General features: G+C 37.7%; 2 protein-coding genes across 2 annotated transcripts in view; one reads left to right on the forward strand and one right to left on the reverse strand.

Moving 5' to 3' along the window:
- The window catches only part of pfdn1 (prefoldin subunit 1), a 34262-nt gene extending 22393 nt beyond the window's left edge, over positions 1–11869 (forward strand). Inside the window, exon 4 of the mRNA XM_048166172.1 lies at positions 11428–11869. Within this exon, the coding sequence (XP_048022129.1) occupies positions 11428–11511 (84 nt within the window). The 3' untranslated portion in view covers positions 11512–11869. The remainder of the gene's footprint in view (positions 1–11427) is intronic.
- LOC125252666 (serine/threonine-protein kinase pim-2-like) overlaps positions 1–17142 on the reverse strand; it is a 681247-nt gene that overhangs the window by 489027 nt on the left and 175078 nt on the right. The window lies entirely within an intron of this gene.

Genomic DNA, 17142 nt, shown 5'->3' on the forward strand with positions numbered 1-17142 from the left:
CTTTTGTTTCTGCAAAACAAACTTCTCTGCCATTCAAAACCAGTTTGTTTTCACCCAGAGGCATCTTCCACCTTCTTTTCTCGAGAATTATATATCGCTACAGCAACATTCCATTGGCAGTTGTTTATGTTTGATTTTGCTAAAATGGAATCTTGGCACGTGAAAATCTGCAGCTATTCTTTGCCGTTCATCCGTTCTGTCGGCCTTTGCGGCAGGTCAACGCTTTTCAGAAGCGTCACCTCTGCCTTTTGTAGCGGAGCCGGCAACAACAAAGGGCTCTTTTACAGCAGTGTCTGCGCAGACTATCTGCCCTGTCATCTGTGTTCTGACAGAAGTCACTATGGGCGGCCCTCACTCCCATGAGAGGATCCATTCAGGCCACAACAATGAAGGCTTCTGCAGCTCGATTGAGACAGAACCACAGAAGAGTGAGCCACAAGACCTCTCTTTGTGCCTTCTTCCGCATTGTTCTGGGAAGGTCAATCTTCTGAGGTATCATTATCCACATGGAGAGTAGTGTTTCCATAACACAATGTGTTTGGGCAATGGGGAATCCCCCATTAGCTGTTGGGTTCATACCTTTGATGATGAACGGTTTAGTGCAAAATTTGGTGCGTTGATTGATCTTATATATAATTTGTTATTTTCAATGACTTTAGGATTTTAACATTTTATTATGGTCCTGAGATGACCTTTAATTTTATATTGTTAATGTTGAGAGCTTCAACTGAATGTTGTGGTTGTGTTTGTTTTCCTGTGTTTGTGCTGTGAAGTTGCACACAAAGACAAAATACCATCAGTGTAACACATGAAGCATAGTAAGTAGTAAGATAAAACAAAACAGTTGAAACAAAATGTAATCGTGTGATGTTTCACGTGGGCCCTTTTGGGAAAGCTAAAGTAAAAAGTAGATTTGACAGTATTTTACACTAAAATTACATCTAATGTGTTGTTAAACAATTTTTCAGCATATATGTTAAAGGGTTAGTTCACACAAAAAGGAAAATTCTGTCATCATTTACTCACCCTCATGTCATTCCAAACCTGTAAAACTTTCGTTCATCTTCAGAACACAAACGAAGATATTTGAAATGAAATCAGAGCTCCACTCCATTGACAGCTACACAACTACAACATTCAAGCCCCAGAAAGGTAGTAAAGACATCATTAAAGTAATCCATGTGAGACCAGTGGGTTAACCTCAATTTTATAAAGCAATACTTTGTTTGTGGAAAAAAACATAATTTACCACTTCATTTACAAAATATTAATCTCCAACACATTCATGAGAGGACCACGATGCATGCGTGTTGTTGAAGCGAGAGCAGATGTTGGAGCAGACGTGGGAAATTATGTTTTTTTGCACAAACAAAGCACTCGTGTTGCTTCAAAAAATTGAGGTTAAACCACTGGAGTCACATGGATTACTTTAATGACTTTACTACCTGGGGCTCAAAAGTGGTAGCTGTGTAGCTGTCAGTGGAGGGACAGAAAGCTCTTAGATTTCATTAAAAATATCTTAATTTGTGTTCTGAACGTGAACGTGTTCTTAAGGGTGTGGAACGACATGAGGGTGAGTAATTATGACAGAATTTTTTGGGTGAACTAACCCTTCAAGGTAACTTACAGTTGACCAAATAACAGATTTTAACCCTAGATTCTTTTTTAGTTTATTTTTTCTGTAAAAATTACAAACATATTTCATGAGTCTAGCTTTCATTGACAGATTTATCAAAGAGATCAGCATTTAAAGGGTTAGTTCACCCAAAAATGAAATTTCTGTATTTAATTACTCACCCTCATGTCGTTCCACACCTGTAAGACCTTCTTTCATCTTCAGAACACAAATTAAGATATTTTTGATAAAATCCGATGGCTTAGTGAGGCCTCCGTTGCCAGCAAGATGAAGCTTCGAAGCTTTACGAATCTTTTGTTTCGAATCAGTGGTTCAGAGCATGTATCAAATGGTCAAAGTCACATGATTTCAGTAAATGAGGCTTTATACATCATAAGTGTTTCGAAATTTCAATGGTTCACCACTGGGGGGCGTGACTTTGGCAGTTTGATACACGGACATGGTTGCATTTGTGCGAGAGCGAGTCACGCACTCAATCTGTGTTTGCCAACCTGCACTTGCATTAGGGACTTAACTAATCTGTCACGTTTTATCGACTACGGCAAATCGGCTATTCTCCCCTAGTTAGAGTTTTTCCCTCTTTTGCACCTCACTTTTAAATTGCTAATTTGAGCCGCACGGGCATTCATAACAGTTTGGAGCAGTTTGGGCGCTTCCATAGGAATTAACTGAATTAGTGCCAATTCGGGGCATTCAATTGCTTGAATTTTTGGTTCATTATAGACTGGGTAAACCCAGCCTGATCTGCCGGCTATTTGATTTCGCCCGGCAACTCAGTCTGGAAACCCGTACATTAATTTCTGCTGCATCTGTTACACTTTTGCGGGAACCAATCACAGACTAGCTTATCCACCTTGCTCGCTATTGGTGGGTACAGAGCTCTTTCTATGGCTCTGGGCAGGTATAACACGATGACGTCTCTCGCACGACCGTCAATCCAATTCCTTTTAACCGCTCAATGATGCTAAATGACTTCTTTAGTTTAGCAAACAAATCGCTCGAGTGGGTGTAAATACCACTCGCTTTCATGTTTGTTTTTTTTGCACAACCTGCAAAAATCGCTCAATGCCATTGCTGCTTCTGCAAACCGCTGATCAATGCTACAAACCAATACAGACTAAACCTGTCGGGAGTTTTCGCGTCGCTCTGCAAAAGTACGTCACCCAGATCGTTGATCTGATTGGTTGAAGGACTATCCAATTGCGTGAATAATGCTCGTTGATCACGCCTCTTGTGCAGTAGGAAATGTATAGCAAACTCCCCAGACCAATGTTCAATTTTAAATTGAGCCTGGTCTGGTGATAGCCAGACAAGGTTCATTATATTTCTTAATGAAAAACTCAATAACAAAACAGTACAATGTCATGCTCGCTAGGCACTTTTACATTTTCATTTTAAATCAAATCTTCCATCATCTTGTCAGTCAGATCCTCACCCTTGTGATAAATGAAATCTGACTAGAATGGTGCAGACGATGAAACGTGAAAATTAGGAAGTTATGAATTAAGTCGTCTAAAATTGAAGAGGTCAATAGCTGATTACTTTAAAAAACAAAGTGTGGAGGGTGAGGGTGCTGGTGGAAAGGACAAGCCAATGAGCCAGCATATAGACACAACTGATGATGAGAGCACAGGTGTGGACAGGTTGATTTCATTTGATTTTAATCAAACATTAAAAAATATACATGTTTTTTTAGTTTTTGATAGTTTTTTATGGTTTTCATTTAAGATTAAAACATTTTGCCAACATGAGGTCTCGTGTCACTGTCAGTCTTTCTTTTAACATCAGTGCAAAATTAGGGTATGCTGATTAAGACAACTATTCATCAGCATGCATTGATTAATCTCATGTTGTAGCAAACAAACAAACAAAAAAGGTGCGACCAAATCATGTGCTGGTGTGACCAACCGAGAAAGTTGGTAGCACCAGTGGAAAAGTTAGTCTGGAGCCATGGGGGATGTCCAAAAGTGAGCAAGACACACACATACATATACCAAACTGGACATTCATGTAATCAAAAGATTGATTGTTTCGCATTTGGCTCAGCAGAGCTGTGTAGGAGGCAAGTGCCACTGAGTTAGGATCATTTCTGTTCCTGCAGACACTTAACGGCTAGTTTCAGCTTCCCTAACACGGACGTAGTAGTCAATACAACAGTATCCCACCGATTTTCCATGTGAATATGGAGCTTCTTGTCTTTTGCATATGATTCACTGAGGATTCCCCTTTAGTTTTTCAGCTTGTGCACCAGTGCTCTTTTTATAGAATAGCTGCCCCACCCAAAATGAGATAATCAGTAAATAAAACACTGGAATAAACTTTTATCTTCTTCAGGACAGTTGGCTTTAAACAGTGAGCTCATTCCTTGAAGGATATGTTGGACTGATTTCAACCAGTAACTTCTGTCTTTTTGAATGATTTATTTTAAAGAACGGTTCATAAGAGTCATTTGCTTAGGAATCAGACTGCACAGGCCACACTTTTTTTTGTTTTTGCATGCAGCCCATGAGGACAACTTCATATGAAAACATGCTTCCTTGCCATTACTTTGCACTCTACATTTAGTTCAAACTGCAAACTCACCATAAAACATAAACACTGCTGTTCAACAGTATGGGGTAACCCTTTTTTTTTTTTTTTTTTTTTTTTTTGAAAGAAATGAGCAAGCAATGACATAAAAATTGCATTACAATTTCAAAAATATTAAGAAGCACAAAACAAATTTTTCAACTTTGATAATAAGAAATGCTTCTTGAGCACAAAATCAGTATATTAGAATGATTTCTGATGGATCATGTGAAAATTCAGCTTTGACATTACAAAAATAAATTGCGTTTTAAAATATTAAAATAGAAAACAGGTATTACTGTTTCACAGTATTACTGTTTTTACTGTGTTTTTGATCAAATAAATACAGCCTTGGTGATCCTGAGACACTTCTTTCACCCCAAACTTAGTATAGTATTGTACATATATGTAGCAAATTAGAATACATAATGTATCAAATAAAGATTGATACTTGCATGTCTCGCCCATTTGAATTAAATTGTCCTGATGAAATTTGTGGAGGATCCCGTTGATCTTTGCTGATGTTGTCTTGATGAGAGAGAACCAGTTGAATTCAGAGAATTCAGCAAAATGTAATGTAAATTAACAAATCGAGAACGAATATTGGAGTTCATAGAGACCAAACATGTGACCCATGTGATTTTTAGTTACCATAGTATGCAACTCTGAAACATTTAATACAAAAGATTTCAAAAGAGAGAATTAATACATGGATCAAACCCCATAAAAGGAAAATCATGAGAGGGGAAAATTGGATACATGTTTATACATTTCTCAAGTGGTTATATGTAGAATATATAGGATTAAAAGGGTTTATTTGTCCTTTCTTTACAAGAATTAAGTGAGAATCACATCATCTCTGCAAATTCCTTACGGTTGTAAAACTTATCAGTCATCACGTGTCCTGTAAAGAGAGGCTCGGTGTTAGCTGCATTTGTTGCAGTTGCAAATTATTCATTAACTATAATGAATAATTTGTGTGTCTGATTTGTCCAGATGCTACATAAAGTATATTTTCCACTTTAAGTGTGCTACTGTAAAATTTTAATTTGTTTGTACAAACTGAGGGATGAATCCAAATTATTTTCTGTTGTTGACGACATACTTTTGAAAGAGAATTTGCATTTAACCCAGAATAATAATTTTTCTGTGCATGCATTCTGGGTGTTCTGATGGTGTATTCCTTGTTAAAGGGTTAGTTCACCCAAAAATTTAATTTCTGTCATTAATTACTCACCCTCATGTTGTTCCAAACCTGTAAGACCTTTGTTTGTCTTCGGGAACACAAATGAAGATTTTTTTGATGAAATCCGAGTTTTTTCTTTTCGCTATTTTCGTTGCAGAGCTTCGTAATTAGTGACAATTTCATTTTTGGGTGAACTAACCCTTTAATGGATAAAAAGAAAATATATTTAAAGGCAGCCAAACAAATCTGTTATAGTACTCACAGTCCAACTCTATCAGATCGATGGAGGGGGTAATACAACATTCTGCACACCCTTGTTGACCATTGTTTCTGCCTTTCCAATGTTGTCTATAATGGGGAGGTATGGGTAAGCTGATATCAATTGTTATCATATCTCTTATCATGCTTGCTCAGGGAATATTTTCCTCCTCACTATGGCATGCAGACTTATCACAAAACAGATGCCATAGTGTGAAAAACCCATCAAACCTCGCCCTCTCATGAAAAACAAGCAAGCATGTTGGTAACCTGTATCAGCGGCATCTACAAAGGCACGTAAAAAAAAACCAAAAAAAACAAATACACAAGCAGCTTTGTACGTAAACAGGCCAGATGAGATTCCAAAAAAAATCTTTTCTTCAATGAACAATTGACTCTTGCTTTTTATAGTACAGAGTTTGGATATTTGTGTCATTCCACGTCCTTGTTTTGCATATTTGTGACACATTTGGCGTGGTTTGAATGGAAAATCTGTTTACGTAAATAAACTGAATACCTCTGTTTTCATGTAAAAGTCAACACATTATCACGTTACTAGGGAAAACAAGACAATGCATTGAAAACCCATTGAACGAAACCAAGTTCTTTAAAAGCAGAAATGGGTAGTTTGCTCTTTTTGTGCTAAGCCACCAAAAGTTTAAAGGGCTAGTTCACCCAATAATTAAAAGTCATCAGTTCCTCAGCCTCATTTTCCAAACCAAAGGCAAACCAAACCAAACCAAAATGCACCTTCACCATCTACCATTGTAGAAAAGTGAAGCCGCCAATGTCCAAGTATGGTGCTGACATCTTGGAGCCTGAGTCTGTGCAGTGGTGAGCATGAAGTAGAGCCACGGTATCAAGGCCCCACCCACACTCCTGCAGAATCTGTTAGTACTGTTTACTGCAAAACAACTCATGTCTGTGTGAAATAAACAGTTATGGTAGTGAATGTAGAAATGAAAATTGAATCTCCTCCCAAAAATCGGTGCCTCAGTGACTACCTCGCTCAGAGCTGTCAATCAGCATGTCAAAACCCCGTTTTTTTTAGCATCAAATAACTAAACTCAAACTTATTTAAAGGTGCCCTCGAATGAAAAATTGAATTGATCTTGGCATAGTTAAATAACAAGAGTTCAGTACATGGAAATGACATACAGTGAGTCTCAAACTCCATTGTTTCCTCCTTCTTAAATAAATCTCATTTGTTTAAAAGACCTCCGAAGAACAGGCGAATCTCAACATAACACCAACTGTGACGCAACAGTCGGGGTGTACGCCCCCAATATTTGCATATGCCAGCCCATGTTCCCAACATTATGAAAGGCATTAGACAAGGGCAGCCAGTATTAACGTCTGGATCTGCACAGGTGAATCAACAGACTAGGTAAGCAAGCAAGAACAACAGTGAAAAATGGCAGATGGAGCAATAATAACTGACATGATCCATGATATCATGATATTTTTAGTGATATTTGTAAATTGTCTTTCTAAATGTTTCATTAGCATGTTGCTAATGTACTGTTAACTGTGGTTAAAGTTACCATCGTTTCTTACTGTATTCACGGAGACGAGAGCCGTCGCTATTTTCATTATTAAACACTTGCAGTCTGTATAATGCATAAACACAACTTCATTCTTTATAAATCTCTCCAATAGTGTAGCATTAGCCGTTAGCCACGGAGCAAAGTCTCAAATTCATTCAGAAACAAATGTAAACAATATAACACTATACAATACTCACATAATCCGAAGCATGCATGCCGAACACTTTGTAAAGATCCATTTGATGGTTATATTAGCTGTGTAAACTTTGTTTATGCACTGTTCAAGGCAAGCGCGAGCTCCGTGGGCGTGAAGCAGGAGAATTAAAGGGCCAGTAGCCCTGAATCGGCTCATTTATAATGATGCCCCAAAATAGGCAGTTAAAAAAATGAATTAAAAAAAATCTATGGGGTATTTTGAGCTGAAACTTCACAGGCACATTCAGGGGACACCTTACTGTGTGTTCACACCGCCGGCGGCAAGAGCGTCAAAGTGCCGCTAGTCATTCATTTTCAATGAGAGCCGGCGGCGAGCTCCGGTGAGAGCGGCGCGGCTCGTCTTGGACGGTGAGAGTGTCGAGGAGAGTTGAAATCAGGTTAACTTTATGGTAATGAGCTATGACGCGGTTCGGCGGCAACCAATTGGAATGTAGAGGTCCTCGCTTGAGAGGCTTCCGATTGGTTGACGCAACTTGTCATTTACTTTGACCCTCCCGTCGGCGGCGGTTTGAACGAACAGTACAGCGTTGTTGGCAGGGCGGCCAAGGCGACTGTTGACGCTCTCGCCGGCGGCGGTGTGAACGCACGGTTAGACTTATATTACATCTTTTTAAAAAAAGTTCTAGGGCACCTTTAAAAAAAAAAAAAAACGAATACTTGAAACTACCTAAAATGGCATAATCTGTCTTTATTTGAAGTGTAATTTGATTGTTTAGTATGTCTCATGTCCCATTTGATTACATGGAGAGGGTGTGGTTTATGAGCTATACTGCATCCAGCCACCTGGGGACGAATCAGAACATCTTGGCTTCACTTTTCAGGACTTGTGCGGCACACTTGTTCCAAACCCATAAGACTTTTGATCATCTTTAGCCGCTTTTCCTCCGTCGGGCCGAACGGTTCTTAGAATGGTAAGGAATGGTTCCAATTGTGTTTCCACTAGAGCCTGGTATGGCTTGGCACGATTACAAACCGTTCTCGGCACAGTTTTCTAACCGTGCTGAATCGTGCCGGTAGAATCCGTGAAGTGATGTTGGCACACACGATTGGTCACTTTGTCTGTTTCCTGGCTACCAGTTTCTCTGTAGCTGGCTAAGCACTCTATTTGAAGGACGTAAACACAAATTAATAATACAATTAAAAGAAATATCTAATCATCCACCATAACGCGGTCGTTATTACCAAAGACTATAGAATAACACAAGACGTGTCACTTGTATTGTTTTGAATGGGAGAAAGTGTAACGCGCAATATGGCGAAATAAGTCCCGCCTTCTAAATAAGAGCCAATCGCCGACTGGTAAAGTCATCGCGTCACTTCAGCAGTCGTTAGAATCACCGGTTTCTATAGAAACAGTCAGACATTTAGGTCTGCGCATGCGCATTAGCTTGATCCAGCCTGAAAAATACAGTTTTTTTGTCATGATTCGAGCGTTTAGAAACTGAATTTATGAGCCGGTTGTTGTTAGATTTCATTGGTGATTTCAAATATGAAATTTAATCGTAAGGTTAGCGAACAGTTTTGGAGAATTTGATGTTTCCCCATTCAAAGAGATAGGAGCTGCATGATGCCCAGGATGCCTGAGAGGCGTTTCAAAGATGGCCGCCGAGTGAAATGACATGTCTTAAAGGGACTTTGTTTTTACATCTCATATCATAAGTAAACCGTTGCATTACCAAGGCAATGACTGACACTTTTATATTATGTTCCAAAGAGCGGCCGTTATCAGCCCCACAGTGGGAAAAAAAACTGTAACCGTAACCAGCTGGTCCGGATCGGCACGGAATGGAATGGTTACGCAATGAGAACTGTTCGGCCCGATGGTGGAAAAGCGGCTTTTGAAACATGAAAGAAGGTATTTTTAATGAAACTTTGAGATTTCTGAATGTCCCTCCATTGAAAACTGCTTCAAAAAGTTGATATGTTATGATATGCAGATTGCATATGCAGATTTTGGATTGGGTTCAGTTGGTCACACAGATTTGGTGTGTTGACCAAAAGACTTTAAAACCAAGCAGCTTTGTTTCACTTTCAAATAAAATTTTTCTGATAATTTTCTCACCCCCATGTCATCCAAGATATCCATGTCCTTCTTTCCTCAGTCTAAAATAAATGAAGGTTTTTGATGAAAACATTCCTGGATTATTCTCCTTATAGTGGACTTCAATTGTCTCCATGGTTGAAGGTCAAAATTACAGTTTCAGTGCAGCTTCAAAGGGCTTTACACGATACCAGATGAGAAATAAGGGTCTCATCTAGCGAAACGATCGTTCATTTTCGAAAAAAATGTAAATGTATATGCTTTATATAAACAAATGATCGCCTTTCCAAGTGCTTCCACCAAAACCGCACTTTCGTATTCTTCAGAAAGCTTACGCTGTATGTCCTACGCCTTCTCTATTCTACTTACGGAAAAACTGGAACTGGTGCTGCGTTCGTTCCGTAAGTTAAATAGGGAAGGACATATAGCGTAAGCTTTTTTGAAGAATACAAAAGTGCGGTTTTGGCGGAACCACTTGGAAGGCGATCATTTGTTTAAATAAAGCATATACATTTACATTTTTTTTCCGAAAATGACCGATCGTTTCGCTAGATAAGACCCTTATTCCTCGTCTGGTATCGTTTAAAGCTCTTTGAAGCTGCAATGAAACTGTAATTTTGACCTTCAACAGTGGAGTCCATTGAAGTCCACTATAAGCAGAATAATCCTGGAATGTTTTCATCAAAAACCTTAATTTATTTTCGACTGAAGAAAGAAGGACATGAACATCTTGGATGACATGGGGGTGAGTAAATTATCAGGAAAATTTTATTTGAAAATGATCTAATCCTTTAACTAGCCGAATCCACTTGACCAACTTGAACCGCTTGCGAAATCTGCTTGGGGAAATACTGTATTTCGCCCTCACACAGAATTCCTGTTTAAATGACTAGATTTTGTAAGCTAAAAATTCGCTGAGAAATGTTAAATGTGACCGCATCTGAAAGCCTACTTTTGCAATCTTTCTAAGTTTCGAAGCCTCAAAGTTAGACTTTCAATGGAAGGACAGAAATCTCTCATGTTTCATTAAAAGTCATAATTTATGTTTTGAAGTAAATGATGACAGAATTTACATTTTTGAGTGACCTAACCCTTTAAGTTTATTGTCATATCATTTAGTTTTTGAGAGTCTAGCTGCATTAGGCTAGTCATATGTAACTGAGGGGGGATGGAGGAAGGGTGGGATTCCCAGACAGCAGTGAGCTAATGTGCAGTAATGCTTGGTTACAGATGTAAACACATGCCTATACTTAAATCATTACAGACCTGTCAGCCCACAAGCCACGTTTCGACCTACAACCACTTAAAATGAAAATACAGCACACTTTTGGTTCTTTTTGAACTACTCACAGACGTGCAATTGCGATATAAGGTAGAAACTCCTGCGTCGGTTGATGTAAAGTGGATTTTTAATGTTATACAAGTCGCACAACATTTGTGTTATGTTGAAAATGACTTAATTCTTATTTATTGTGTTTATGAGATGGTGCCACATCGCCTTGGGCAAAGGTTTTGTGTGTGTGCGCGCACTGTGCATTTGACTCACTTCTTTTGCAACACATTGTCGGAAGACTTCAGGTAGAGGCCTGTTACTCTACAGTATCTTGGTCACTAACCAGGTGTTGGCCTGTGATTTACACATCCTGCACATGTTGCGTAATACATTCACACTTTCTCTAGCATGCAACAGCTTTGCTCTTTCTAGTCTTTTCTGATTTTTCATTTACAGAAAATGAGAATCCTTGAACCTTATTTAACCTGAGAAATCAAAGTTTAATTCGTCTTGAGACCGTCTTTGAATGCAATCCAAAAAAAAAAATCATCATCTTATCTTATCTTAAAGAATTTTAACAGCTCTGTCACGCAGTTTGGGGAGTAAAAAGGGTGTGTTCAGAAAGAAAAACCTTTTGATGTTTCCAAATGTGAGGTTACAGCAAACTTAATTTAGTCTTTTCCCCCTCTATTTTCTTTGCAGCAAAAGAAGACGTACCTGGAGCGCAGCGTTAAAGACGCAGAGGACAACATCAGAGAGATGCTGATGTCCAGGAGGGCCCAGTAAAACACTCTCACAACCATCCACATGTGAGAAACGTTCTTCATCACCTTTGTACACCGTGCCCTTAGTTTGAACATGCTTGTGCATGTATTGGAGAATACTCGTGACAGCCGAGGAGTCATTTTATCAACTGAACACAGGAAGTTTATTTAGGTTAATAGTTAAAAATGAATGTACTGTTGACCGTCTGTCTAATACTGACTTGTGTGATATCTAGCACCTGAGTATTCTGTAAGTCTTTTTAAGTTATTGATTGTTTTGTTCGAGTTCGATTTTTTTTCTATTGTTTTGTAACAATGCACAACATTTTTTTTATGTAAGCAGGTGTTAACATGGTAATAAAGGTGACTGTTTAAAGACAGCAAATTCTCTGTGTGTGTATGTGTCATAGAGGGCACAGACAGTAATTTAGATATCATCTGAATGATGTGGGACTTGGATTACTGTGTGTTTTGGGGATTGCCGTGTTTGTGTTTGTTGCCTCTACGTCACTCACTTCCTGTCAATCCCTCTGGACATCCTCTTTCTCAACTGTCTCGTCTCTGTGTCTCTTTTCTTCCTTGTTCTTCTGATCCTAGGCTGGTCTCTCAGAGAAATTTGTTGCATAAGCTTGTGAAAACTTTTCTTTCAGGCAACATCCTTTAAGCTTGAAAAGAGAAATACACCAGACTTCTGTTTAAGTCTTCTCCAGACAGCCCTTCCTGTGTCTTTCCTGTGTGCCTGTCTGTGTCTCACTCCTTCGTGATGCAGATATGTGTCTGCTTGATATCCTCCTTCCTTAGTAGGGAGCTGAATTGCATAAATAAAGCAATGAAGGATATTTCTAAATTTAAAGCTTTGTAATTGACCCAGTGAGGTTTTGGTTTTGCCTCAACTTTATACATGGCACTCATGAAAACTTTATTCTTACTGGAAAGTTTTCAGTTTTGACTGGTTTGAGTTTTTTAAGGGGGCAGGGCAGAGTGTTACATGAAGCTTGTCAGAGAAATTGTAAGGAAAGTGAGCCTGACATAGTAAATTCCATTCATCACTAATAAGGGTACTAAAGCAATTATAAGTAAGCTTACCAACAAAGTAAATATTGGCATGCTCTTTCAAATAAAAAAGTTTAATTTAAAAAAGAAACTTCAATTTTTGTGAAAAAGGTCATTTTAGTTAGAAATGGCTGGTTAAGCTAAAATGGCCCACAATTTTCAGCTAAAATTGGCTGCATGCACACACACTTACACAGAAATTGAGGGTGAAAATAGGGTTATAGGCCTAGATGTATCCATACAAAATCTTAACAGTCTTTTAAAAAAAAAGCGCACTGCAGACAGTATGGCATATAGCTACAGAAATTTGTCATTTTTTTTTTTTGTCAAAGATGTTCTAATCTTTAACAAAACCATTGACAGATATTTGACAAGCGTACACGCATACATGCACACAAAAGACACCAATGCACAGAAACACACCTATACAACATGATCATTTTTAATTGCATTTTTTAATGAAATATTCGTTCAACTTTTCTATTTAATGAAATAAATTTATAGTGTTGTTGCTATGGCACGCTAAAGACAATAGTGTCAATTTACTATTAAAAATAAAATGATTTTAGCCAAAATTACCTGTTGATCTTTTTTTTTTTTTTTTTTTTTTTTTTTTTTTTATATTGGCCCATTTTAACTGAACAGCTGGGCCATTTTACCTAAATGTTGGCTCAAGAAGGGACCTGCTGATACTCTTAACTCTCATAGTTTTAAAACAATGCTACTATTTTTAGATTGGGAAAAAAATATATATATATATATATATTGGTGCCACACTCTAATAAGCTAATTAACTCAAAACACCTGCAAAGGCCTTTAAATGGTCTCTCAGTCTAGTTCTGTAGGCTACACAATCATGGGGAAGACTGCTGACTTGACAGTTGTCCAAAAGACGACCATTGACACCTTGCACAAGGAGGGCAAGACACAAAAGGTCATTGCAAAAGAGGCTGGCTATTCACAGAGCTCTGTGTCCAAGCACATTAATAGAGGCGAAGGGAAGGAAAAGATGTGGTAGAAAAAAGTGTGCAAGCAACAGGGATAACCGCACCCTGGAGAGGATTGTGAAACAAAATCCATTCAAAAATGTGGGGGAGATTCACAAAGAGTGGACTGCAGCTGGAGTCAGTGCTTCAAGAACCACTACGCACAGACGTATGCAAGACATGGGTTTCAGCTGTCGCATTCCTTGTGTCAAGCCACTCTTGAACAACAGACAGCGTCAGAAGCGTCTCACCTGGGCTAAAGACAAAAAGGACTGGACTGCTGCTGAGTGGTCCAAAGTTATGTTCTCTGATGAAAGTAAATTTTGCATTTCCTTTGGAAATCAGGGTCCCAGAGTCTGGAGGAAGAGAGGAGAGGCATTCCACGTTGCTTGAGTTCCAGTGTAAAGTTTCCACAGTCAGTGATGGTTTAGGGTGCCATGTCATCTGCTGGTGTTAGTCCACTGTGTTTTCTGAGGTCCAAGGTCAATGCAGCCGTATACCAGGAAGTTTTAGAGCACTTCATGCTTCCTGCTTCTGACCAACTTTATGGAGATGCAGATTTCATTTTCCAACAGGACTTGGCACCTGCACACAGTGCCAAAGCTATCGGTACCTGGTTTAAGGACCATGGTATTCCTGTTCTTAATTGGCCAGCAAACTCGCCTGACCTTAACCCCATAGAAAATCTATGGGGTATTGTGAAGAGGAAGATGCGATATGCCAGACCCAACAATGCAGAAGAGCTGAAGGCCACTATCAGAGCAACCTGGGCTCTCATAACACCTGAGCAGTGCCACAGACTGATCGACTCCATGCCACGCCGCATTGCTGCAGTAATTCAGGCAAAAGGAGCCCCAACTAAGTATTGAGTGCTGTACATGCTCATACTTTTCATGTTCATACATTTCAGTTGGCCAAGATTTCTAAAAATCCTTTCTTTGTTTTGGTCTTAAGTAATATTCTAATTTTCTGAGATACTGAATTTGGGATTTTCCTTAGTTGTCAGTTATAATCATCAAAATTAAAAGAAATAAACATTTGAAATATATCAGTCTGTGTGTAATGAATGAATATAATTTACAAGTTTCACTTTCTGAATGTAATTAGTGTGAAATAAATCAACTTTTTGATGATATTCTAATTGTATGACCAGCACCTGTGTATATATACAGTACAGTCCAAAAGTTTGGAACCACTAAGATTTTTAATGTTTTTAAAAGAAGTTTCGTCTGCTCACCAAGGCTACATTTATTTAATTAAAAATACAGTAAAAACAGTAATATTGTGAAATATTATCACAATTTAAAATAACTGTTTTCTATTTGAATATATTTCACAAAATAATTTATTCCTGTGATGCAAAGCTGAATTTTCAGCATCATTACTCCAGTCTTCAGTGTCACATGATCCTTCAGAAATCATTCTAATATGCTGATCTGCTGCTCAAGAAACATTTAATGTGTACAATTGTACAAAATATTTGTGTACAATATTTTTTTTTCAGGATTATTTGATGAATAGAAAGTTCAAAAGAACAGTGTTTATCTGAAATCTAATCTTTTGTAACATTATAAATGTCTTTACTGCCACTTTTGATTGATTTAATGCATCCTTGCTGAATAAAAGTATTCATTTCTTTAATTTCTTTAAAAAAAAATAAAAATAAAAATTCTTACTGACCCCAAACTTTTGAACGGTAGTGTATAATGCTACAGAAGCTTTGTATTTCAGATAAATGCTGTTCTTTTGAACTTTCTATTCATCAAGGAATCCTGAAAAAAAAAGTACACAACTGTTTTCAACATTGAAAATAATCGTAAATGTTTCTTGAGCAGCAAATCAGCATATTAGAATGATTTCTGAAGGATCATGTGACACTGAAGACTGGAGTAACGATGCTGAAAATTCAGCTTTGCATCACAGGAATAAATTACTTTGTCAAATATATTTAAATAGTACACAGTTATTTTAAATTGTAATAATATTTCACAATATTACTGTTTTTTACTGTATTTTTAATTAAATAAATGTAGCCTTGGTGAGCAGACAAAACTTCTTTTAAAAACATTAAAAATCTTAGTGGTTCCAAACTTTTGGACTGTACTGTATGTATATGTATATATATATATATATATATATATATATATATATACATACAGCAGAGTTGCACTGATATAACGGCTGATAAAAGCAAACACATGGCCAATATATCCTGTCAATCAAAAGAGGGCAGAAAATGCACTGAATTTGGACTTTGTGTAAAGAAAATGCTAAGAAACCAGTTTGATGTTCAATATTAATAGTAATTATATGAATTAATAACATTAATATTAATAAGAAATATTAATGTAATCTTGAGAATTTAGTTAATGTGTGTTAATACTAATTTCAGTAATGTGTTTGTTTATAACTGATACCAGTTACTCTGAAACAAGTTGATGAAATGGAGAGAATAAAGTTTTTATTTGCATTTCTTTCAAAATATAATCATTAAAAATATGATTCATTTTTAATTACAATGAAATTATCAATTTAAAAGAAGGTATAAAAGGTAGAACCTCCAAACTATCATTATCGGTATTGACAGATATCACTCTGAATAATCAGCTATCGGTATCGATGGAGAAATTTAGTATCGGTGCATGTCTAATGTACAGTATATACATACATACACACATACTTGTATATGTGGTTTACAGGGACTCTCCATAGACATAATGGTTTTTATACTGTACAATCTATCTCCCTACACTACCCCACCCCTAAACCCATCACAGAAAACTCTCTGCATTTTTTGAATTTCAAACCATAGTATGTTTTAAGCCACAGAAAGTGTCATCACAAACCATGTTTACGTTGTAATACCCATGTCATTATATACATTTGTGTCCTCAAACCATGTATACAAGAACACACACACATGTTGTTGCGCCAGGCAAACAGTTTCCTACACAACTTGTCTATATTATCTCCAAACAATATTTCATGTCCATTTATGGATTTATTAGGTAGGTCTCTGTGTTATATATGAGATAATCACCCTATCTGAGTTAATTTGGCAAAACATTCTTGAGGCAGATGAACTTTATCACTGATCCACAGGTTCACGTAGATGAGGAGTTGATCTGCAGCGCCCTCTACTGGCCGCGGAAGTGAATATCGCAGCTCCACATATCTGTCACGTCTAGGTGTGAAGTCACGTGTTCGTTACTGCAATACAGGGGGGTCCAATAGTACAGTGGAAAGGTTTGTACTGCTTTGATTAGCTATATATCTACTGAGGTCCATCTACAAGACAGACATAGACACAGGACTTTTTTTTTTTTTTTGCCTGGTTTTGATGTGTTTAACAGCTATTGAATTTCACATTTGCCACTATAGACTACACTACTTAAGAAGAAAATGAAGACCTTGTTGCGTTTAGATAACTGTTCAAACGTCTTTGCCCTGAAGAATAACCTCACATGTGTTTTTGAGGGGCCCTGCGGTTCACATCCAAAGGAGACTTCCCATTGCTTCATGAACACAGCTCCTGTTGTGTTCACACTGTCGGTCTTTTGATGAGCACAGGCAGGGGGAGTAAAGTCCAGGACCAAGGGCAGATTATTAACCTG

Source organism: Megalobrama amblycephala, linkage group LG18 (assembly GCF_018812025.1).
Source record: "Megalobrama amblycephala isolate DHTTF-2021 linkage group LG18, ASM1881202v1, whole genome shotgun sequence".
Lineage (NCBI taxonomy): Eukaryota > Metazoa > Chordata > Actinopteri > Cypriniformes > Xenocyprididae > Megalobrama > Megalobrama amblycephala.